We start from the raw sequence: 26,371 nt of genomic DNA on the forward strand, positions 1-26,371 counted from the left end.
GTTTCCCTTCAACACTCGAAAGCCCCGAGGGAAGAGTCTCTGGGATCTCACGGGATATAAATGTGGAACGGATCCGGCGAAATAATATGAAATGAAGAAAAGTAAAAATCCCGAAGTAAAGCCTAACGAAAACAATAAAGAGCAATTTCTTCCGCCCCGTGTAACGCTCTCGTTTTTTCCTCCCCTCTTTCTCTCTCGCTCCTTCCACTTTTCTTTGCCCCCGGTAAAAAATACATACCGTCTAGCGACTATGGAGCACCCCGAAGCATCCGCGTCGTCACTGAACTCGTCTCTTATGGATTTCCTCTCTCCGGATTTTCCTCCGTATCCATTATCGTCTCTCTATCTCTCCCCTTCTCTTCCTCACTCTCCGCTTCTCTTTTCTTCTCACTGTCATTTAATTTCTTTTTATGGAGCTCGTATCACCGCTGCCAAAGTGTCCTGAAATTTTTATTTCGACCAGTCACGCGAATAGAAAAGAACAGGTGGAAAGAGATTTTTCTGGAAGATCGAAAAGACCGAAGTTCGATCGAAAAATTGATTGGTTAGAATACAAGGAAAATTGTTGTGGTAAACTTTTTATTTCGAGATTTTTTTCCCGTACTGAACGAAAATTCAATTAAATGTTGTGGAATGTTAAGGAGTTTCGGTACAAAAGTCTAAATATTAAGAAATTGATCAAACTTGGTGATAATGTTGCTCAACATCAAGTGCAAAAACACAATTTTTTTCAAAATTTTCTTCTACTTAGTTATCGAGTAATTACGCATTAAAGCAGATTTCTTATGCCCGGAATGTATACCTATATATATGAAAACGCTATGCTTATACACGTGAACTTTAGTGATCAATTACTCGATAACTGTGTAGAAGAAAAATCTTAAAAAATTTGTATTGCCAAATTTGGCACTAAAGAATATGTTCACCAAATTTTATAAAATTCTAAACTTTTTGAAATTTTTCATGTTTTTAGCATGGTTTAGCATGGCAACATTGTATTGCCTGTACCGAAACTCCTTAATGTAACGACTGTAAATTTTCGAGCGCGTAAGAAATTCGTCTAGCCGAATTGATTCGGTCGTACGTAATACCTTTTTGTTAACTTGAAACCGATAATTCGAACTTTGGTGAAACTCCTTTCTAATTGTAGTAAAGCCACATGATAGCCCGGTACGAGTATATTGAACGAATCCACGTAAGGGACTGGAAGTTTAGCGTTCGAGGGAAAAGTTGGTAAAGCGCATCCGGCGAGAGTTGAAAGTTCGAGTTTCAGCTCCTCTGTTGTCCGGGATTGCAGAATCGAAACGGCTGCTGCTGTTACCAGCTGGTTGTGACAGACGTACTTTCTCGGATAAAGAAACTATCGGGAATTAATTTCGCCGCTTGGTTTCTGCGACTACCGCGTCAACGTTAACCATCGCGAACAATTCCTTGTAATCCTTCTGTCAATGCGAGGGTCTTTTTCGAATGTGAAGAGATTTTACATTCACGTTTTTGGAGAAGGTGCTTCGCGTTCGATACTCGAAGTTTGGATTTTCAGATTTTCGTGAAAGATTACGAAAATCGAGCTATTGTTGCATTGCCAAATTTTTACTGGGTAGGAATCTCGATGTATTTGTTCGAAAAACTTGTGTCCGTTGTACGCAAACACGCTTTACCGTAGTTTGTCGACGCAAATTTTCGAATAACAGTAAAAATTGTTTGCCTCGATAATGCACTCACGAATATGGAAATTTTCGTCGTCCCCGCCAATATAATTTGCGTTGCAGGAGCCTCTTTAGCGTCGATCAGTTAAAATGAGACCGCGAACGAATGTTATTATTTGACCGAACATCGAAATTATATTTGACGCGTTGAATTAATTATGAATCGGTGTGCTTCGTATATCGTATGAGAACAGTCATTTGTACTCACGGAAAATCGTGCTGCACGAAACATTGACGGATGAAAAGTTTTCGCGCTAATTGATGCGGTGTTCTCAGGATCGCGTGACCGAAAAGATCGAGGCTTCGGCAGCATTTCACGAAAGATATTCATCCCTGGAATTGAAGCCTTGATCTTCAGATTATTGGGCACTTGTGAATAAATTCCCGAAGAAAATTCACGATGAACACACGAAACGATATACATTTTGCGTAACACTTGACACAGCCCGCGCGAATGTTGACATCGGCGGCCATCTTGAAACTGCCAAGAGCACAGAGCACGCCAAGAGAGATGAAGTGACGCTCCACCGTTCGCGAAGCGGCGCTCGCATCGTGAAGTGGCGCTCGTGAAGCGCTCACGTCGCCGCCTATCGCGATAAACTCAAACTAAATTCTCGATTACGTAATTTCTTTACTTTGTTACTTCTTTTATTTTTGATTAAATAATTGGGTTTTTGGTGATATGAAAAGTGAGGTTATCGGATGATATTTTTTTAACGAAACAGGTGAAAATTAGAGTATAGAATTTTTTTGGTGATCTGATACATTTTATGGTTCAACATCCCTTACTTCGTGACAACGCGCAATCAGCTGATCACAAACGAGGATTCCCACAAATAAAACTAAGTAATTATGGTAAAATGACGTTGTTTTATTAGAAAAAAAAAAAAAACAGATCATAAAGCGCGATGTGTACACCCAAACATCGAATTAACTTTGTATCTTTCGCATTATCACTTGAACAACAATTATATACCACGAGGTTGTATCGCGTCAAATTTATGATTTAAAATAATCTCATCGTCGCTCATAACAAATAATCAAAATATATTGAACAACTCTAAATAACTCCCCATCACGAAGTGGAAATTTATTTGCCCGTAAACGTCCGTGGACCAAGTATTTTGCTGCTACAATAAAATAGAACTTTAACGCATAAAAATATCGCGCAGGCCCCTTCTCGAAATGCATTTTCCAACATTCCGAACATATTTTCATTGAAAATAAGTAAAAAGATAAACATTCACCGGCATAGCTTCGGACAGCATGCGAAAAAGAATGAAATGCAAAGAGAAGCGTTTTGCATTAATTCATTCTCTTTTGCAGGATGCGCAACGAATTTTAGCAATGAAGTTGGACATATCGAGGAACGAGAATCGATTGACGATTCTACATCGAGTGTACTCGACGTACAGGTGCGTGAACAAATAAATTATTCGAAGTAATTAAAAAGGGTTTTGTATGAATATAACGCTTGGAAGGGGGGAGACAAATTGGAAACTGGTGGTTTTATCCATTCGACCGGCTGACTATGGAGATATCGCACAGGTATAGTGCAGATGCGTGTCTGTTTTCCCAGGCCAAACACTTGACTCGCACTCAGAGACACAGCCCAAATGTCGTTTGAGTGATTAAATCAAGCACTTTGACGTTACGTATATGTACGCACGCACACGTCAAAATGAGAATATACGTTGTTCACTGTCTCGTAAAATTGGTTGAAACCATTTGCGATAATGTGCCATTCCTTCGACAAATATGCGCATTGAACGATGAACCGCGGAGCATTGTTTTTATGAAATGACAAATGAACAAATTGAATTTGAACGAATAACGGACGCGACGAATTTCGCTCGTCGGCTGAAGCTTCCATGACAATGAGCTTCTCGAGCATTTTTTACACGCTCTTATCAACACGTGAACTTTCCCACCGTACCAAAATATGAAAAATTCGTGCAATAACTGAATAATCAATAACAATTCGCGTCGTTTCGAACGATATTTTTTTTTTTTCAAATTGACACATCGAATAATTCAACGTTTGAGTAGCACTCAGCAGCAGGAAACGCTTGTTCTCGTTTAAATTAATGGAAAATCGTACGGTCGGACATAATTGAAGGTTATTCAGTTTCGATTGATTGCTCGGCGCCCCAGAGCTCGCGTTGCCAGCGGATCAATTATTTGATAATTCAAATTTCTGGCAGTTCGGCGGAGCGAAAATCAACTTGAGTTCTGTCAAAAAAAATCTTACTTTTTATCCCCTCCAGTTCCACGTCGAGTAGCCTCCTCTGCGGTTCGAGCTTTTGCGCTCTCTTCGCAAACCCTTTTAAGGGGGTGTCTCGTCAACCGGGTCGCGCGCCGTTTTGACAGTCTGAAAGCTAAGCGGATTTTTTCTCGTTGACACGGTAGAAAACGGCGAAAAAGTGTCAACGATGAGCGGAATATCGACGAAACAGGAATTCCAAATCCCCCTAATGGGAGCTTAACTTCCTGAAAGGTTTTTCATCCTCGACAGCAGAAAGACTCGCATCCTCACACTCTTCTCTGCCATCAATGAGTCAAACGGAACTAAACAAGAGGGACAACGTCCCAAGGAATGACGCGAAGGATCTGCGAAGTGAATATACTCGCGGATCGAGCCTCCGGATGCTGAGTTTTTCACTGGCCATCCGCAAATGAGCGCGGTAAGCCTCTGAACTCGGATGAACCTCCGCACGTGAAATTCCAGCATCAGCACTGAGCTCCGCATTTGGCGGAGCGCGTAAGCACTCCACGTACGCGGTAATACATGCACAATAATGGTGAACATTCATTGAGCGTTGCGATTCCCGCTGACCCGGAGCGCGATGATACGTGTACACATGTGGATGCGCATATATTTTCTCGTTTTCGATTCCCCACGGATGTATGTGCGGAGGAAAGGCGGAGAAGGGAGCTCTTCCACCCGAGTCGTTAAATACACACGCGACCGCTGTACGTTGGTGCAGCGCTTTAATGCTGCCGCAATAGTGCACTATGGGACTTTTTGTGTGATATTTATGGAGGATGGCGAGTCGCCCGAGTGCGCTTTGAGAGAGAAAATGATGAATTTTGGTAACAGCAAAAATTCGAATGAAATTTTTCACATCTTCGCATTGCCCTTCGTCACTGGGAGCCGGCAGAGATGCGAATTTATTGCTGGGCGGGATCGGAGGCTGGAAAATGGATCGAACTTTCAGCACCGTTTTGCGAAAAAGTGGAGGGAGACCTCCTGGAATGTGGAGAAGAAAAAAGGGATCGATTTATTATGAACGACTGAAAATATCTTTCGTGCGAGCGATGGACCAAGTTGAGTATGAGGAGAACTCAGAATCAGCGAACGCACGAAACCCACCGAGCGCAATATGGTTTCGGTGAAGTTCCAGAGTCGAATGTGCACGCACGGAAAGCCCAATGTGGGCTCTATAGGCATGAATAAGGGCGCACGAGAATCGAGATATCCGGAGGCCACGTGCAAAGCTTACGCTCGCGCGAATAGTAATGGACGCGTTTGTCCGCGGTCCATTAAAAACACATCGGTTTTATTTGCTCCGGCGAATGAGGTACGCCTGGTTGTTTTGAAAAGAGAAAAATAGAGGGAGGCATTGAGAGTCGGGGAGAAAAGGGGACGACGAGAATAAACGAAAATGAACGACGCGCCGAGCTCGAAATGAGAGAGCAAAAGTTAGCTCGTCGATTTGCGGTTCCCAGTGTACGGAGTCGAGTAAATTTTATGAAATCGTTTGCACGCGGTTAATCAATTTTCGATACCGCCGTATATTCATTGCCGGTTTTACGAAAAATGGCCCAAAATGCAAAAATAATGAGACTGAAATCAATTTTTTTGACGAAAGTACTGTTAAATTGTGCTTGAAACGAAACCTCTTCATCGAATCTTCAGTTTCTCGCACCTTCGAAGCCGTTACAACACGAAACGATTAGCGAAGAATCGTGCCTGCTGTGCGAGAGGAGCAGAGAACCATGGCCGCGCGAGAACCCCCTTCAAGAAAAACCTCCCATGGGATTACCCAAAAGTCAATATTTAACCGACCATTAAACCGAATTATTCAACAAACAGTAAACATCGTCTCGTATATCCAACGGGCCCCTTCAACCTTCGTGAAAAAAAAAAAACGAAAGAAAGGATCACGAGCAATGCTCGAATTTGTACACGCGAACTTAACTCCGAGTATTAAGAACGCTGAGGATCCGATTTCTCTTTACTTTGCGCCTGATACTTTTGGTCTCGTGCTCAACATAAATTAACCCCGTTTTTCGAACCGCAGCCACGCACATTGATGCATCAATTTCCAGTGAGAAGAGCAAACTAACGTAATTATTTGCTTCGACCCGTTTGCGCATTTTTTAAATGATTTTTAACGTATCAGTTTCTAATGCATAACTATCGCGCTACATCATACAAATTCTGTGGAGTTTTTCAAAAATTTTGATTACTTTATCGACTGAATGATTCCCTGATTAAAAAATCGCTCGATAATATGATGCAACGCTTTCTCCGATTTTTGTTTTGCTTTCTACAAATCCTTAAACGATTTTAAGGGTTCAGCAGTTCAATGATTAATATTTTTTTCGTGGTATACCTGAAAAATGTTGATTCTCGCGATGGTGCAGATGAAGTTATTGTTAGTTATAAAATCTGTTGGTTTATGTGCTCGAAAAAAAATAGTACGCATTCGAAAATGCTTGTGAATATTTCACGACGTATTAAAAAGTTCTTCATACTATTTTATCAAGCGTATATGAGTCTCCGTGATCGTGAACATGGGTGTCAGGAAATTTATTTATTGTTACGCCTCGAAACACCTCACGTGACACCCAAACGCTGCACGCCACGTGCACCAACGACTTATTCATATAATTTACACTCTCTCTCCTTCTCTCTTTCTCGTTATGCATAAACCAGCCAACTAACCGCGTGCAACACGATTCGGTGGTTATCTCAGACTCAAGGACGAAACTTGCCACTCGTTCATAAATCTTGGAGACGCTTGAGCTTTCAACAATTCATTTGTACTTTTGTTACAATTGTTTGGACGTATTTGTTATTTAGAGCGAATATAAGCGTATTGGAAGACAAAAGTTTGGATAAATTGAGAAAAGTTTGAAAAAGTATGTTGTCAATCTTTCTAAGTTGCTTCCTGGCAACAAGTCAAGCTTGTAATACTTTTTCAGTCGGTTTACATTCGACACAATACCGCGTGATTCTCATTTTCTCGAGAGCTCTTTGACCCTCCTCAACTCTCAATTCCGTATTGAATTATGAGCCAAGAAAGGTGTTAGCGAAGTAGATTTTTCAAAGTTGAATTTCCGCATATTTTCAACGACATTGTGTTCGTCCCAATACCTTTGGGGAACGGGATGGAAATTGTTTAATTGTTTAGAAAAGGCGCAAAATGTTCTTGTACGTCAAAAAAAATGGAGGCTGGGAAAAAATGAGGAATTAGTAGAATTTCGAGCGGCAGAACGGTAGAGGTGAATTTTAATGCTGGAAACGTGTGCGGGACTCTTTGCTCGTCTAACTCTTTGGAACCTCTAATGATCTACAGAGTACTCGTAAATGCGTTCGAAATTAATTACGGTCTCGTGGATTTTGCTTTAGCAACGTTTGAATTTTTCTTTCCTCTCTCTCTGTAATTTTTCTTGTACTTTTTCAAATTCTACGCCGCCAAAGATCTCTTGAGTTGACATCATACTGAAACGCTATTAAAATCGACGAGGGCCCTCTCCGGTGGAACGCTGGATGCGGAATAGTAAGTGCAACGCGTTTTGCGTCTCGTATAAACTTACGTGTTAATACGGGTCAAGTGGGAGACGCTTTGAAACTGCGTAAAATAGGATCACGCTGCACGAAAGTTTCCCAGTTCACCTAATAAAAAGTTCTTTATTCATTAAACTGTGACAACGTGAAAACTGAAATTTACATATTCTTGTTTCGAAAGTGATTTTGTGTTAACAGTGAAACGTCACGAGCGAGTGGGTTCCTTTTGTGGAAAAACGATCCGAGTATTTTGTGTGCACTGCTTTTCCATGTTTTCTGAATTATACTAATAATTTTAGAAGGAAAATGGGAACAACGACAATGAATTTTTTCATGAGAAAAGTGAATCAACCGTGCTTTAGAAAATGTGAAAAGCCCTTTGAGCTTCTCTCCATCCCCCGCATTAAATAGTCGATCTCGAACGAGGATGAATCCGTTTTGAAAGAGGCACCAAGACATCTTTAAAAAGTCTATGAAGACCTGAGTTACATGGAAGTTACTGTCAATGATTTGACGTTCGATGAACATTTTCAGAACGTCAAAATCTCCGAGTTACGTCTCTCAACAACTTCATGGAAAGTCAGCACTTTGGTACGATGTTTCTCTATCCGCCCTGTGTGCTCTGGCCCCTTCCCTAACCGCGAATAAACTCCGCTAATGGTCAGTTGTCCACTAGCTCGGATACGTAGTTGAACAAATTGTGTATCGGGAGTCGAATCGATTGGCGAACTCGCCTTCGCCACAGAGCCGATAAAATCATGTCCCATGTATGAAGAAAGCAGCCCTTAAATTTTCGAGATCGCATATTCCGTCCATTCGGTTTCCTGGTCATGCAAATGCAACATCAGAGTCGGTACGATTCATTATTTCGCAAGGATATTCAAATCAAGATCTTCGATGAAAAAACTGCTTAAAATCGAAGACGATAAACTGCGCAAAAAAATCGAAAGAATCACAAAAGAGCTTCTGCACGGTCCAGGGATAGCAGAATAATCGGTAAGAACTTGTTTTATATTAATATTTGAGTTACATCATTCAATTTTATCCTCTCGGAACTTTAAACGCGTTTTTCTCGAAACCATGTATTTAGACCTGGTTGACAGCACAACTCTGTCAAATTTTGTCCTAGTAATTTTGTCATCACTCAAAAAGGATTTTCTCTTCGTAGAGTTTTTTTAAAATTGTTTACTTTTTTATTGACAATTTACTGCAAAATTTTTCTGTAAATTTCGATTTTTCTTTTTTAAATCGCCGCCAATTTTTTTCTAATCAAAATTTTCAGTCTGTCACACTGATATTCCCTCTTAACAAAAAGAATCGACAGAAAACTCTGAAAATCTTCTACGTTGGATTAAAATTTACTCTTTTATTCACGTTGATATCCCAACGTTATTGTAGCATTTCTTTCAAGTCCACAAAAAAATGGCTAATTCCTTAATACGATTCTGTAACCATTTTTCAAGTCCGGAGTAATTTTGTCCCTTCATGCGGGCTTGGAAAAAAGGTGGATAAAACGTGGAGTCTCGCTCTTACTTTAAGTTCCAACACTTCCAGCTTAGCAACCCTAACCCAGTTTTTTTACAAGCCTAAGACAGAAACAAAGAATAGGAAGAAGAAGGAAAATGGAAGGGGTAAGAGAATAATGATATTCTTAGAGATAAAGACACCAGGAGGAGGTTTCGTGCAAGAGTACTTGTGAAAATTCCTCTCTAGGTGTTTCCTCGTATTGGCACACGTTCAGTGCAGCGTCTCATACATCTCTCTCTCTCGCTGTTTTCGCCCTTCTTTTTGTTCTCGTTTTCGCACGCGCGGGCGCATTATTCTTTCAGTTTCTCTCGACTCGTCGTCGAGAACTGGCCTCTCTCTCGCCCGTCTGACTCGGGTCTAGACGACTTAGGCCAACTTTTAGTCTTCCTACGAAAAGTTGGCCACATTTCGTCGTCATCGTTATCTCCGGAACTATAAATATATATGATGCTCGCGTATGTGTACGTTCTATAACTATACACATATGAAAGCTGCCCATGCACTTATATTTATGTCAATTATCTTTCCTCGTGCACATAAAAGCTACTCTGTGACAATAGCCCAATCTTCGAACTTGTTGTATTAATTTTTGCCACTTTTTTGTGTCTTCCTCCAATTATTTTTGTTCCGCAGCTTCAAAGAAATAAGGTCTACTGTGTGCAGCAGCCAAGAATAATTTAAAAAGGTGTGCATTCGAGTTTTTTTATTGCTGTAACGAAAATGGATGATCGAATAAAAATGATAACGACACAATTGCTAATGACAGAAGCACCGATAAGCATGTCAGCTTGATATTTGAGGAAACGATTCGATGTTTGATGTTTCGCTGTTACGTAGAAATGAAAAGAAATCGAGGAAGTCAGTTGTGCAAGTGAAAAGTCTGTACGCGATCGACTTGACGTGAAATGGTCCATAACTCTCGATTTTTATACTTATATATGAGGCTTCATACAGATATGTTCGCATCCCAGTTCAGCATAACATGGATCATAATAATTCTGGCCCCGAGGACTACCGGAAACATGCCAAGAAAACTCGCAACTTATTCTGCTTGTGTTTCCTCTGATATGGAACTTTCATCCGAAGTAAAAGGATAAGCATTTGTCTTGCACGTTTTTTATCTTTTCTTTTCATCTCTTCCGGTGGTTCTCTCGTTCTCCATTACACCGATTACGATACGTATAGACTGTCATTCGTTTCTTAGGCGTTTTTTCATCCGTAAATACTGACTCTAAACTTCCTTTCGATTTTTAGCTTTGAAATAAGAAAAAAATGTAGTCTCTTTTCGAAAAGCAAACGCGCAGACAATATTCACGAGTTGTTACGAATACCCGGAGGATTATGGAAATAGTACTGGATAAAAGGAAAAAACAGCCCTTCTGCTCTGCTTTTTTCCGTCTCTCCTAATTTATTTTCTTTTAAATATTCAAGGATGCAACTCCGTAATCTTTCTTCATCCTCATTCACAATTCAAATTCTTGGTTTACAGGACCGAGCTTCATTCATTATGATGTCAACACGTTTAATCCTCAATAGCGCAGCCTCTCTTAACAGCCAGAAATACAAATAAGCGAAATTTGTGGATACAGTTTTATTCCTCGCACTGCAGCCCGTGCTTAAATGATCCATTTGATCAGATTTCTTTCACCTCCTCATTCTGCTTTCATTGACTTCGTCAATAATTTTCAATTTGTTCGGAGATTCGTAATCGGATTCGTTTTATAATTAAAGTAAAGCAATATCTGTTTAAACCGAATTGAATTTTCCAAATAAATCAAATAGAATATCAAAGCTCAATTTGTCAGCATTTAATATCGATAATGTCAAAATTTCGATGCGTTCGTAATCTTCCATCATAATTCAAATGATTCTTCGTGCTGGCTACGAATCCCACAACATTCTCACAACTGTGACATGCATTTTGAAAAAAGCAAAAAGCATCAAAAATTTCATTGCCCCACAAAATTAGCCGAAGCTTTCCCAGTCACCCGAGAATATATTCAAAGTGCTGAGATTTTTTTCGCGCCCAAAGCAAATTATATCCTTTCAAGATTGTGCGAGAAAAAGTAGCAATCGGAATTTTTGTAGCGTGGATATCTGGCGTTGAGGCTTAGAGGATGAAAAATCTTTTGGTATGCGAAAAAGCTTGTTTTTCTTTTGCCTCCTTCGGCTTGGTAACGTTCATTGGAAAATTGCTCAGGCGCCCCATCCTCGGGGGTCTTCGAGACAGAATGAATAATGCACTCGTACTTATACTGGCAGCGGCGTTGCACACAGTACATATATATTCATACACACATTTTTCTTCAACGCTATTATTTACACTCGTCTCCTTACTTACTCATTTCCACTTCACCAAGGGATTTCGCGTCTCAAGTTATGCTGCACCACTTTTTTGCATTCCCATTTTCACCCTTTACTGGGAGCGAAATGACGTTTACCGACGAGAATTAATAACAGAGAGCGAAAGACTTTATTTGCAAAGCAATTTCATCGGCGATAATTTAATGATGGGAAATGGAAAGTAACAAAAAAGGATAAGGAAGAGCGGAATAAAATTACTTTATAGTCAAGACGACAGGTGGCAAATTTGAAGCGGAAAATGAGAAGTACGGAAAAAACGATACGATCAATCGGGCTTTATTTGCTGCCGCGTCTCCCACGGCTGTAACATATGTGCGCGTACGTTCTACTCCCTTCTCGCACACTCCACACCTCGACCTTCATATCGTGGGTTGAAAAGTATTTTCAGGATTGTAAAACAGGAGCTCGGTCTGTTCCTGCGAACCAGAACCCTCTCTCGTTTCTGCATTGCTTAAAAAACAAGTACAAGTGGAGAATAGGTCCATTACGAGTTTTCTTCTCGACTCTCGTTCCTTCCCTCCCTCCGCCCTGCTCGATTTCACTTCCAGAGTACATATGGGTGCGTGTATACCTTCAAGATGGCTGTACATTGGCCTATTCTTGCGTTTCCTGCCTCCTCCCATCCTCTCCTCTTCATTTTCTATGGGTTCGGATGGTTTCAGCTACTTAGACTACTCAGACTGCGATATATGCGTATATTCGTTTCGCTCCCTCCTCTTGTGAATTGTACACTCAACATAAAATTATAATCCCTTCACGGGCTTAAGATGGCTGCTTTGCGTAAAGCTGTTCAAAACTTTCTCTTTAGTAATGATGAACTTTATTCGCTATTTTCAGTGCAGGATTGAGTTTAGTGAATTTTGTTTTACCGTTGTCGTTGAGCAATGGCAAACTTTTTGCTTTGGTAAATATTTGAAAAGACGCGCAATTCGTCAGCACGAATTGACCTTTTTGCATTTGGGGCCCTCAACCTCTCCGTAGAATTGAAATCGTACGAAAAACTAGTGGAGATGAAAAAGACTTGTAAACGTGTTATTGCCTTGAGGGGCTAGCAACTGTTTTATCAAGTAATGACAGATTGCACAACGAATTTCAATCATTTTCATTTATTTTTATTCATCGATTATAGCGAAAGATGAAGCCCGAGCTTCAGTCATGTGTATGAGTGTTGGTATAAACGCTGTTTAAAAGGGTCGTTCAAGCTCAAAAAGCTGGAGTACTGAATGTGTATTTCATCTGGTAAAAATCTTGGAAACGGGCTGGTGTTTCTCTCCCTCCGCCCCCCCCCCCCCCCCATCTCTTTCAATGTTTTCTTTTATTAAATTTTTTCACGCTCCCTTCTCGTGACTTAAGACAGCGAAATAACCATTTTATCTCTCCCATTTTTTGTGAAATATTCTTCAAAGTATTTCAATATTTATGGGGAATGTCATTAAGGATGATTATTTTTTTTCTGTTTTCCGTAAATTTCAGAGCATTATCGAAATTTATTTTTGAACCTTTCCGACGATATAAAATCTAATATACACATATAGATTTTGCGAATGCATGAGCTCACGTACTTCGAAGCGTGTATAAACAGAAAATAAAACCCACCGGTGCGAATAGCCAAATTTGATTAATTTCTCGATCCAATTTCATATTTCCCGAGTTATTAACTGCTTCGTAGAGCTACACGAGAATATATTTACAAAACTCAAAGCCGAACTTCTATTTACTATGGACATTGGTAGCTTCGTACGCGATGACTTCCGCATTTTCGTGTGTTTGCATACGTTGCAAAGCTGTACGTGAAGTATCGCGAGTCCAACGAAAATGTAAAAGTGTTTATGAACATAAAACTCACTAATTTGCCAAAAACTTCTGCATAAAGCGTACTTCGATGTCTTTTTTCCGCAAATTCAGTGCAAGGAATTTTTTTTTTCTTCCTTCCGGTTGAGCTCGAATCCAATCACCAATTTTTCTCAGGATCACGCAAGCAACGATCATTCCAACATTTTCGATGAATGATATGCTTGAAAAGTGTGCTTTTCGTATTTCAGGTTTCCATAGCTTCTATTATTGTTGCTTGGTACATCGCTATTATTTGAGCTTAATAAAGCCAGCGAACGCGCAGTTGAAGGGGGAGTGGATAGAGTGGGTCGGTAAATCCGAACAAGCATTTGCACTGAACGACAGCAATAAACCAAAAGCCTCAATCGACACGCACATTTGGTAAACAAACGTATTCCGACTCTACCCTCGACATATTCTAGCCTGCAAAAGCCTCTTCATTCAACCGCCTTTTTTCCGAGATTATATTTTTCCCCCGTTTTTATCAACTCGCTTTTTTCTGCCGCATCACACTTTTTCAACTTTCAATTAAGCCGCATTCTCTGGCACGAACAATAAAATCATGATTTCTGATTGAATCCGGTAGGCTCAAGAATGCAGGCAGCGTCGACGAACGAACTCATGGAAAGTTATGCTTCCCTCTATCGCGGCGTTTGAAAAAATTCAATTGTCCGCCTTACTTTTCTGCTTATCACAGCGCGCTATAATTTCATCTTCAATAAAACATTACCGTTCGTTTCTAGGACGTTTTTCAGAATTCTATTTATGAGCGTACTTCGAATTGATGGAATTATTTGATTATTATTGTGCAAAAATACGTGCAAATTATTAGCAAAAAATCCGCAATTCCGTCGACGTTGAACTTAAAATATTTTTAATTAACAGCATTCGATATCCAAGCGTCGTATTTCTTCATATACGGGACATTCGTTGGAAGCCGAAAGGTTTTTACTTCATTAAAGAAAAAGTAAACAAATGGAAGCAGCGATTCGTGCGATGAAACTGCAGCGAACGTTTTTTTTTAGACTTCTTTTCATGTGTGTGGTTTTTTCGAGATAATATTTGGTCTCGCATCGGTGTAAAAGGTCTGGGAAGCACCAAATTTCTTGGGATTAAAAGTCTCGTGTGCATGTTCTACATCCAGAGACTCGAAGTCGAGCAATTCGGTCGAGCCACGACACTGTACATACAAATATACATATATATTTGCTGTCAAACTAATGTCGGATGTTTTTTCTCCCTCGCGCGGACTCTTTCAAATCTTGCATTCTCAATCGCGTCTACCGCGAAGTGAACGACTGTCGGAAAGACAGGATGTTTAGATTGACTCAGCCCCAAAGCTTTATTGAGCTCTTTCTTATATACACGATACCCTGCACTTACTTCTACGAAAAAGAAATAAAAAATAAAATAGAAACAATTTTCTTACTATCAGCGAGTTAAATAAACTGTTCGAACGGATATTATCTGACGGATGATTGAGACTGAACTTATCTCAAGCATTTCATTCAACGATTCTTCAAAATTAGTCGAATAAAAAATCCACAACAATCGGGAGACGAAAAACTGTTTAGATGAGCAAAAAAATGAGGAAAATCGTTTTGAAATGTTCAGTAGTTCGTGAACGTTGCGGATCGGGCTTAAATTTTTTCTATTTGTTTGTATCTCGAACGTCGAACGTCGAATTTTGTAATTTTCAAGGCAACGAGACAAAACGTTTTCTTTTTGCCCAAATACACGCGAGATGTCGGAAGCCACGAGAGAAGCAGGAAGAATAGCCACGGAACAGGATAATCTGTGGAGGGAGAAATACTGAGAGAAATATTGACGAGAAAAGAGATAAAAAAACGTCTCTTCAACCGCAACGTGACAAGCAGACGATGAGACAGAATTTTAACTCCGTCCTTGCAGCATCCCATTCCGAAGGTTTTGTAGCGCAGCCCGGCAATAATGCAAAACTCGAGGGTTCTCACGTTGATAGAAAACAAGCGTGATTTTTTTATACTTATTTGTGTTTTTTACTCTTACTCAAAGCAGCCCTCGCAGATTCTCCACAACTGCGACGAGAGTGCGCTCCGACAGTGTCCAATAAATTGTTGCTAACGTGCGATCGCCGTAGTCAGATCCATACTCGTCGCTGTTTGCTTCCGTGAGTACAGAAATACGAAGCTCACGAGGAAAAATAAAAGTTTATTCGTACGTACAAAAGCTCTGAAAAGTTGCAAGGACGCAGTCGCCGCCATTCAACCCCGAAAACTGGCTGTTTTAAGCCCTTCAAACTTTGATCAAGCATGTAGCTGCGTTCGCAAACGTTTGCCTGGGAGTATCGAAAATCCAGGTTTAATATAAACGTCGCCCGGGCAGCGCTATTTATTAAATGAATCAATGGCCGTATACACGCGGGTAGAATGCTTCGCAAACGAAAAATCGGACCTGCCTTTTTAACCATACAGTCCTGACATCGATCGAAAAACGAAGAGAAAGTACGAACGCGAAAAACAAACTACCTACGGATACGGTGCAAAGTTTAAAAATCGAGCATTTGACAGGAAAGCATTGGGTGCCAATGGCGACAATGAATCTGAAATGAATCATGCAGGAAACAAGAAATGCGAATTTTCGATAAAAACTCGAACGGGGTTACTTCACTCTTCAATTCTGTTGTTTTTCGTGGTATACAAATCCAAATAACTTTTATTTTTTCGTGATCGTTCAAAAATAATGTGGCCATTGGGAGCGAAAGCACTCAATTCGACACTGATTTTTATGCCTTTTTCCATCTTCCTCCTTCATTTATTTCTTCTATCGTAGATTTCAAGATTTCATTCCAACAACTTTGCTCCGGGACCATTCCAGTCCATATTCGTATCCCGGAGTACAACGGATCTTTCTCACCAATTCGATCTCTGTCTCGATTAAGCAACAGACTCCGTTTTATTTATCGTTTTAACTGATATTATGAATATTTCAAAAGATAGCAGCACGTCTGCTTGCAGAAGTCGTCCGAGCGGTGGTTTCCATCTTTGCTGTATGCAGTGGAACCCTTGGCTTCCCAGCGAAGTAGCTCTCGAGTGTCGAAAGGATAGAAGACCCCTTCTCGTTCGTGCAGGGTGCACGCCACACGGTTTGCGACGACAGAAACCCCCGCGCTATCGTAGTACAAAACGCGGAAAGAGAGAGCCAGAGCGAGAGAGCAAGGGAGGCAAAGAAGCAGTAGACAGGGAAAGAAAAAGACTCGCGGGGAATGAAGAATAAGAAAGAAACGGAGCGCGGGAGGTTAGAGGAGATAGAAAGAGAGAAAAAGAAAGAAGAGAAGGGAAGAGGGGAAGAAAACGCGGGCGAACGACAGAGAAAGCACGAAATGTGAACGTTCCTTCACCCCTGTGAACGCGAGCCACGATACACACAAGCGAGATACACAAGTTTTCTCTCCCCTTCGTTCTAAAGCCTGAAATCAACCCCCGCTCGCGCGAAGACTTCTCGCAGTGCAGAATAAAGGCGTATGCTATTGAAGCTCCGTCGAAAGCAACGACATTCGCTCCGACTACGTCGGCGACAACTCTTCATGAGTTTGCACCCAAAATGGCTGGAGAATTCGAAAGAAACGAAAGCTCGACGACCCTAGCAAAATTCATGATCAATCACATTTTTCGGGGTGAGTGAGAAAAATGAATTTATTTAAAAATAAATTTTTTTATCAATCATTCTCGTTTGTCAGGCTGTTAAATTGTGATAGTTCAAAAATATAAATTTATTCATATTTTTGTAATGACACACTTCAGAAAATTCCATGTGTTCGTTGTCAATGGAAACTGTGTAAAGACCAGGGCCGCTTTTACTGCCTCGGCATATTTATTTCTCCTATCAGCGTCACGATACAACTATGCCCACACATTCAGCGGCGTAAATTTATGTATTTATATGATCTTATGTATCGGCGAGAATCAGCTGTCTTTTTGTTTACACGAAAGCGATCGTCGCTTCAACGGAATACGTTGTTAAATATACTTTATCGACGGCCATAAAACCACGACAACCCGGCGAAGCTTCGCGCAAACCTCACCGGAAAGGATAACAACACCAACGACGCTCGTGCGTAGTAAATTGCTAGAATCGTCAACCGACATTGTTCGATGCACAAACGAGATTTCTCGACTTCGAAAAAATAATGATTGAAAATCAAATACACGGAAAAAGCCCGACGTCAGCCCGCGTCTACCTCGCAGAGCGGTCTTCGAAATAATTCATTTTCTTTAACCAGTAAAATGAGGAATAGCCTCTTGTATAGAAAATGGGAAATAAGAGAAAAATCCTCAAATATAATACGTCGCGGAGGCTCCTCCGTTCGTCTCATGCCCGTCTCGAGTGGGCCTAAGTGCCTTTCGATAACTCGACGATCCCTGTGTGTTCAATATCTTACGTCCTAGAATGATGGAAACTCGATGACATAGCAAAATTGTCAAGTGAACCATTTCAAAGGAACTTCTTTACCAAACGCAAACGAAAAAATAACTTTGTGGAACTTTGTGGATACAGAGCGTGGTCCAAAGTATTTTTTCCACTTTCTGCGCATGTATTTTAATATTGAAGAAATTAAAAGTCTCAGGAAAATTTGTACTCGGAATATGAATTTTCTTTTTTTTTCATCGATCCGAAAGAATTTGAATCGACGCGAAGACTCATGGAATCTTGCTATCGAATCGTTCATCGTGAGTGAACGGAAAAGGATAAAGGACTTGGGTGGTTCGTCGAAAGGAGATTCCAGTGGGTTTGTGACAATACACATGAGTCGAACAAAAAAGGAGAAAACAAATACGAGGAAATAAGAGAATGGACTTGGTACACGGTGGAGCGGTACAACAACGAACCCAAGCGTTAAATAAGCGATTCGCAATTACCAGTGAGTCTAAATCGCTCGAGGGGCTAATTCGCAATGCTGGAAATAGAGAAAAAGGGCTTGATGATGCTATTGCAAAGGGAAGAATGAAAAAGCAACCCTTCCCCGTTCCTCCCCTTCTCTTCCTCGTCGCACCGCAGCACGGGTTCGATTCAATCGGTGAATGAATGCGAGTCGTCTTATTCATTCCACTGTCCTCCGTTAAGTTTCAAACTCGGTGCGGAATCGTTTCGATATTTCGTTCCATATGCCACACTTACTTCAAATGGAATGGAGAAAATATGGGAAAAAAGAGAATTAACTGGAATAGTTCGAGTGAGGCAGAATTCACGCTTTTTCTTTACTCACATTTTAAGGGAAAAATAAATTGTAATTCGTAAAACCCAAGAGATTTTGGAGACTGCGAGTTTTGTGTATTCGCATAATAAATTTTGGCTACCAGTAACGACGTTTTACGATATTATTCAGTTTGCTTTGTAGTCGGTTTTACAGACTGTAATATGCAATGTCATTCTGTCAAAAACCACTCGAATTCCTGTTAAAATATCCTCGAATTTGCCAGCCCCTTTTCGCTCTTTTCATATTTATCCGTATTAATTACTATCCGTATTCATATTTATCCAATTAATACCGCATGAAGATTAAATTACGGTATTGATTGGAAGTGAAATTCATTTCTGCTTTAAAACAACAATGACTGTCAGCGACAACGAAATTAAACCCTGCTGGTTGGATGAAAGGGCGAACATGAAACGAAATTCCAAAATTTTACACAAACTGAATGTGTCTGTGGACTGTTAACAAAAAATGAAAAAGTTTCACGTGTGTTTTTTCTCATTTTTTTGCAGCGTGACATTCATTTTCACAAATTTTCAATTAACGAATTTCGGTGAATTGATTTATTGAAAACTGTGGAAAGAATAAACGTTTATATACGCAAAGTATTGCGAAATGATGAAACAGATTTTTATTAACAATTCCACCATCCTCTACCCTTGGGATAGCCCCAAGTTCAGTAAAAACTCACAAGTGCGACGCGATGCACTCCAGAATCGGTTTTCTCCAGTACAAATTCGATTGGCCCCATGGCCAATCGTAGTGCGCAAAGTACTGCGCGCAAAAAAAGTATTCGCCGCGAGAAATGGGAGGGAATGTGAGCACGCGAACGAAAAAGGAGCAAGCAATGTGAGAAAGTTTCAAAATTACTCTGTCTCGATAACCTGAAGAGCATTCGCATAAGGAATGAAGATAAAAATCTCATCTTTTTTCTTCCTATCCGCACTGCTCGGGCTCGAATTCGATTGACTCGATTGTCTGGGAGGGAAGCAGACAATCTCACCACTTTCTCGCTAGGGAAATCATTTGCATCAAACTGTCCGAAACACTTCAATTCAATTATAGCTTCGGTTGTTGGCGAGACAATTTTTTAAGCGGAGAAAAAAAAATGGACGCTATAATGTTGTGCGATTAAAATGCCTCGAATGCATGACCGATTGTTTTTTGAAAGGGGTCGAAGCAATATCATTTGCCAGAGTGATGATTATCTGCAATTATTTTTAATGCTTGCTCATTCTATGATCCACCCTTCGCAGGTCTTTCGAGAAGGGCATGGCACGATAACTGTTTGCGAATTACGACACTTCGAGAGGGGATCAAACGGTGCGATCTTTCTCGCTAATTACGAGCGCGTACTGTGCGTATTCACAGCGCTTGCCGCACCGCTTCTGACAAAACAATTTTTAGTTTCCCTCCCCTATTCGTTTTGACACTCGTCTTGCTCCCACGTGGGCGAGAAACGGCATGGGAGAATTTGTATATTCAGTGGAGAATGTACGGAGTGGGCACGAGGCGTGCTATTCAATCGTAAAATTGGTCACGTGGCTCCAAATGCACTGAACGAGTACTATGAGGGCAGTTTTCAGAAGTGAGGGGATAAAAAGAAGAGTCGAGGGGCCAGAAAACTGTGCCTCGAACTCTCTTTTCTGTTTTATGTTTTTTCTATTTTTATGTCAGTGGACAAAAATCCCTGACGTGGAATCTAACCAGGCGTTCAACTTCACACACTCGGTGTATCTCTTTCAGGAGGCCACTTGAAAAAGAAAAAAAGAATAAGAAAATAAATAAATCGCTGGGCCGTTGAATTTCGTCGGATGGACGAAATTCTCCGGAGATCCAAACCACCTTCGAAAAATGACCTAATGGAATAGCTTACGTCAGGCCATATAATGGAGCTCTTTTTCGTTCTCCCGGTCCTCGTACAGATTCTTTATTGTATGAGATCCCTTCGTCACCTCTGTGCGACCAAGTGAAGACCCTCGTCACGTTTGAACAACGTCGTAAAAAAGATATCCCAGCATCAGCTCTTTTCTGCACTTTTTCAATTTTACGTACCTCACGAAGGAAGCATTTTTATCGGTTGTCGAAATATAAAACTCCATCTAAACTTGTTTCTGTCAAATTTAATTTAGAATCAATAACCGAGAGTTCATCGAACGGAATGACATCAATTAAAGTTTTCTCGAGTAACGCTTTCAACGTCTCCTTCTCGCTCGACAAATTTCTCAAAGTCTTTTCTTTGTCGTCAACAAAAATAAATAACTCGACCCCCCACCCAAGTTCAACATCAAAACGAACGTCATTAATTCTTCGCAATGAAGTTCATTAAAATATACCGCTGCTGGTAAACACCGAATTTCATTCAACTGGACCCAAGTAAACACTTGGTTTTTATAGATCCATACTAAAATTGCACTCCCAAAGTACACAGGAACATTTAGCCGAACGAGAACTTCAAAATGGGAATTCAGCAAGTGAATCCTCGATTTAATCTTTTCGCTGTCGTTCGAATGCTGCACCAAGCTTGCTTCGGCATGTTAAGAAACGATGGTAGTTATCTTTGGGAATTGCGGCCACTCTCACTTCCGGTTTAATCTTCGGCCGTCGTCGATTCTCTTCTATCGCTGTTTATGTTCGCTGTCTCTTTTTTTTCTTCTTTATATTGCCTTCGTGAAAGAAAAGATTACGAAGGTTATGAAGAAGTTCATTACGTATCCTCGATACGTATATGCATCGAGTTTTACGCGATACTATACCCTCGTAAACGTTTATTTATTGCCACTTCTTAAGCAGGCGATGAGCAAGATCGTCGTTTTTAATCTTCTGTCTCATGTCCTTCGAGATAGCCATCGAGACGTTACTGCAGTCTCTTTGTTCCAAGACTCCATTGCTTATCTCTCCGTTGTCTCTCCGCGTACGTGAGTGAAAAATTCAACAATTCCAAAATTTTCTCCATCTCAGTGCATTTTTCCCTCGGCATTTCTCCCCTTTCCACTTCTCTTGATATCCTGCACTTTGCTCGATGAGAAAATTGAATTGGATACCATTAGAGGCAGTCGAGCGTCAACTGAAAATCTCGAGGATCTCCACGTAAAACTATCCAGCTATTTTCTGATATCCAATAGATTTTGAAACTGCGGAGACTCAAAGCCTGATCAAAATAAAAGTAAACGAATAAACATTCGGGAATAAACTGTAATCGGAAATCCTGATACCGATCGCGGGCTAGATAATACAGAATTCATTTCTGCCATCCGTTGTAACTCTTTTTCGCGAAATCTCAAAAAGTAAAACCTCCCCGACGACAATTTATTCATAAATATAAAATTGTGATGTGATGGGAAGAGGAAAGCTTTAAATGTGTCGGGAACGAGGATCCAAATGGCATTGTTTGAAGATTCTATTGGAGGCGTGAAATTCAAAAAAATGACGTTCGATCAGAAGTTGAGCGTCAGCAGTACTTTCTACACGAATATTGAATACCTTGACTGAAAATCAGGAGTGAAAATACGAGTTTAATGAAATTTTTGAAAGACTAAAATTATCCCAAGATCAAAAATAAAACTCTTCCAAATGAGATCCAAATGAGAGCTTGTTCGATCGATTTTCCCTTCGGATTTAGTGAGATACCAAATATTCGTAAATTCATGGCCGACTGCGAGATTTCACGGTGAATTAAAAATGTATTACGTACGTATACTAAACGAGAGCATCGAGGGATCCCGCACTGGAAACGTCCGACGAGGCTTCACCATGAATAAAACATGGGTAAATGGCACACGCGCGTAGGCCAATTATATTCGCTCGAAGGTGTGTTATACTTACGCTGCTGCCTGCAATTCGTGTTGGGTATAGTTATAGATACGTCAGAATCAATATGAATATGGTGAGTTTGTCATCATCATTGGAATCCATTCAAATCTAAATGTGAGTGCAATTATTCTCGCCACAATCGAATTCGAATCTGTTCGCATCCCTTTATAAAACCTTCGTCCCGGATCTTCGTAAATATGATCCAATCCAGCAGTGGGTTCGAAAATATCTACTGGTTGAAATCCAATTGATCGAAACTGCCAATACCAAATGAATAAATGCTATTTTCTTAAAGCAATGCTGTTCAATCTTAATTTATGAAAATGAAAATTTTCATTGCAATATTCGTCCAATTAGAGTGAATTTTGCGAATGGCGAGAGACAAAAAAATGTGTCATCGAAAGTGCCATTGAAAAGCGATGGGAACGTTGAATAAAAATTACACAGTTGACGCATAAGAGGCGTAAACTTGTGAAAAAGTAAGCGACAAAAGCTTCGAGATGTGGAGCACAGATTTTTATCTGACTGATCGAGAAAAGTGCTTAAAATATCCTCATTGTTTCGAAGGCAGTGAGGTGTAGGTCTGCAGGTCACACACTCGTGATAGCTGTGGGACCATATGCGGGTCGGATAGTTATCCAGACTGTGGAGTATTGAAGGGCGCAAGGGGTCGCAACCCTCCGTTATATCGAGTGCCGGAGGCGGGCACAGGTAAACTCGAGTGGGCGACCTGCTGGAGCACTTTTTTCTTGAAACGTGGAAAAAAATGCATTTACCCGCAGCGCGAGGCTGGAAGTTAAAGAGGAGAATGACCCGGGACGCGAGCAAACAGAAAGCTCAAACTGATGAGAAAGTTGCGCAGAGCTCTTGTTGCAAAAAAATGTATCAGAGAAAAGGGGTATAAAAAAAATGTTGACAGCCTCGTTCTTTGGTTTTTCAAACTTCAATGATTTCAATGGACCAGAAGTTGACTTGGAGGTCGCAGTTAAAAACTTTCAAGAATCCTGCACAATTTTTTAAACGTCTTTAACCAAGAAGATCCATGCAAGAATTATCCTATCGAATCTAGAAGGTTCGACGATTAGTACAACGATAGCGAGCAAATAGTACAACGAATAGTACTACGACGTCCGATAATTTGAAGATTAAAAAACCGACCCCCCGTCTCGTGTAATGAGTAAAACTGCATGCTAAAAGGCTCCCAGAGCAGCTTATACAGTTCTGGTAAATTTGGATAATGTGGAAAGTTTACATCTAAGCTCTCGAACTGCATCGGGCAACCTTTGCAGTAAACCTTACTGAGGCTTTTGAGACTGCGAACACGAACCAACACAAGTTATGTGTCTGGAGCGTTTTGCAAACAACACCCTTTGTGCACTCGTGATCTTTCTCTTTCTCTCTCTACAAGGTTTTCTCCCTTCGTCTTCTCCATGCTTTCCTCCCTCTGAGACTGTAAGCACTTTCGAAACATACGTAACCGTTGGTGAGGGCAATCAGGAAACCAAACCACCTATTCGTGGCTTGGGAATCGTTAACACTCGACTGCTCTCATATTGCCGGACTCTTGTCCCCCCAACCCACGAATATAGAACTTCGCACCCCACAGTGATGCCTGCAACCACGTTTTTGAATCTTTCGCCATACCAAAATGCTCGGCGGTTCGAACCCTGAGAAGCCACTGGCTACTTTTTTGCCTGAACGTTGAACGATTTAGTAGTGTAACTTTTTATCCTGGTTTAAGGTTCAACGGTTGAGACAAATAACTGAACATTTTGCCCAGATCAATTCTTCTAAAACTGATTGATTCGGTGACAAGCAAATTCCTCAAACGCACGATCCATTTTGCCGAAATAATGAACAACAAACGTCGCGCTCATTTTGCTTGCTAATGCCTTGAGTCATGGCATTATTCAAAGCTCGATATAAAGTTAGAGAAGAAAATTCGTCAGCGGCATAGAAAAAAAGCTGAAAGTTCGTTCAAACAGTTCGCGTTCTCATAATGTCTAATTTCAACTTTCCTTTAGTTTATCCTCCGCGATGATGTCTGAAATCCGCGTGTTCCCACTGGAAAGGGCAGCTCAGACCGAAAATTCGTCGGAGTCAACATTTTAATTAATTTCTAGCTCAGCAAGAGATCTCGTAAGCGCTGAAGGTGCAACGGAAAGAAAAGTGATAAAATTATCGCTTGAAAAATTCCGTGCTGAAGATACATAATGGAGTTCACGACGCGAGATTTTTCGCACTGCGTCTTATTCACAGGTGTTATAAAAGCTTCTAATATACAGAGAGCTACGTAAGGCTTATTTCAGTTTGCTAACGTAAGAAGTGCAGACTACGATGGCACCTACATTTATAATTTTACGTGTGCGGATTTACGTAGCTATGCATGGAGAAACTTAGCCATAAATACACGTAGATATAACGACGTGAGAACCACGAAAGCATCGAAAAAGAAAGCAAGCAACCACAGCCTCGACTGCAATTCTTCGCTCTCTCTCTCCCTTCTTCAATCTTTTTTCCCTCTTGGCTCATCCATGCGCGGGGCTATAATTGCGAGACGTTAATTACGCGATGAATGCACGTCCGAGACTACCCACTAGCGCTAGTTGCAAGCCAAGTGGCGTTGGTAGCAGCAACGATGGAGGAACTACCTCCTCTTTCTCCCTCCCCCTTTTTTACTTTTTTTCCCTCGCGTTCTTCCGGTTCGGTCTTTCGCTCTTCATCTCTCCTGTAATGCAGCTACTCAACCGAAATCAACACATCGTTCCCTCTCTCTTTCGCTTTCTGTTTGTCTCGCCGCTTACAGGGTGTGAAACGAGCGCCCTCTGTGATGCACTAAGCACGTGAATGAGAGCCTTCTCATCTAAGCCATTTGACGAGGCCGGTGGGACATTGACACAGATACACGTCCAAGCACCTGTTCACACAATCTCAATTTTATTATTCCGAGGAAACGCGAAGTCATGAGTATCTTGATGTCGGCGAGATCCGCGAGGGCGTATGCAGCGTGATGAGTGAAAACGATTAACTTTTTCCTGCTCGAGGCAAAAATATTAATAAAAGATGATTTTTTTGTAATTGATTGATGACAAAAGAATTTTTTTACACTTTCTGGCGTCCTTTTCAATGCGTCGATCGAATCATCGATTACTGGAAATTCCGATCTCCAGGATTGAAGGAAAAAGCAAGCTGCTGCCTCCCAAATTCATGACACATGGTTTCGATATCGCTCGAAGATGAGGGACGAACTATTCTCGAGATAAGAAAGGACAGCGCACGTATAGAGCCAGGATAGAACAGGATTATACGTGGGTGTATGACTGTATGAGTTAAACTTGGAACGCAGACTCACTATCGATTTGTTGATTCGTTCTTCCGAGAGTAATGCGAAGAACGATAGCGAGAATTTTCCAGTGGAATAGTGACTGAGTGAGGAACATTGAGAAAGAACGAGAGGTTTGATATAGAAGAACGCCACGAACCGGATCGCGAGATAAAAGTGAGAAAAAAATTGTCTCAGCATCCGTGTACGAGCGGATAGTTTGCGATACGAAGTTCTCCTGGTTCTCTTATCACTGGGAAGAACGAGAGAGAGAGAGAGGCGAGAGGAGGAAGTCTCGACTATGCCCTTGAGGATGATGGCATTTGCCCTGGACATCGATGATTTATCAAAGAGCCCGATGGTTCATGGGACGGAGCAAAGGAAGCAGGAGAAAAGAGGAAAAGAGTAGGAAGTGAGAACAGAAAGAGTGAATAATTCAGGCATAAAACACTGTCAGAATCCAACGACACGCCATTGAATGTGATAGTGAAGATACAAACCCCCTTTCATAACTCTTTCATGACAAAATGTCAAAGTTCACGAAATTAGTAACGCATCAAAAGCAAAGAATTATCACAAGATCTAAATCACAGTTGGATAGAGAGCTCAATTTAATTTTCGGTCAAGGCCCCTTGTTACGTGGACTCTTTGGCCAAGAAAATCCCTTTGTTTTCTGGCCAACCATCCAGTCCGTCGTATAAATCTTTTGAGGCAAACTCCCTCGTCACTCGCGTGCTGCCATCGTCGTACAATCACGTGTATCGAAACGAATCCAA

At 40.9% G+C, this 26,371-nt stretch overlaps 2 protein-coding genes across 5 annotated transcripts in view; one reads left to right on the top strand and one right to left on the bottom strand.

Moving 5' to 3' along the window:
• Positions 1-2,305, bottom strand: part of LOC122407184 (uncharacterized) — a 297,472-nt gene extending 295,167 nt beyond the window's left edge. For 2 of the 3 annotated variants that reach the window (XR_006260168.1, XM_043413215.1), the window contains exons 1-2: positions 1,915-2,305; positions 239-441 (exon numbers count right to left, since the gene is read on the bottom strand). The gene's annotated coding sequence lies outside the window, so the exon portion shown is untranslated. The other variant, XM_043413216.1, reaches the window with a different exon arrangement.
• Positions 2,306-2,354: 49 nt separating this feature from the next.
• Positions 2,355-26,371, top strand: part of LOC122407187 (coiled-coil domain-containing protein 97) — a 66,666-nt gene continuing 42,649 nt past the window's right edge. The window contains exons 1-2 of one of the 2 annotated variants that reach the window (XM_043413222.1): positions 2,355-2,561; positions 3,033-3,121. In XM_043413222.1, the coding sequence (XP_043269157.1) occupies positions 2,559-2,561; positions 3,033-3,121 (92 nt within the window). In that variant the 5' untranslated portion in view covers positions 2,355-2,558. The remainder of the gene's footprint in view (positions 2,562-3,032; positions 3,122-26,371) is intronic. The other variant, XM_043413224.1, reaches the window with a different exon arrangement.

Source organism: Venturia canescens, chromosome 2 (assembly GCF_019457755.1).
Source record: "Venturia canescens isolate UGA chromosome 2, ASM1945775v1, whole genome shotgun sequence".
In the NCBI taxonomy this organism is placed as follows: Eukaryota; Metazoa; Arthropoda; class Insecta; order Hymenoptera; family Ichneumonidae; genus Venturia; species Venturia canescens.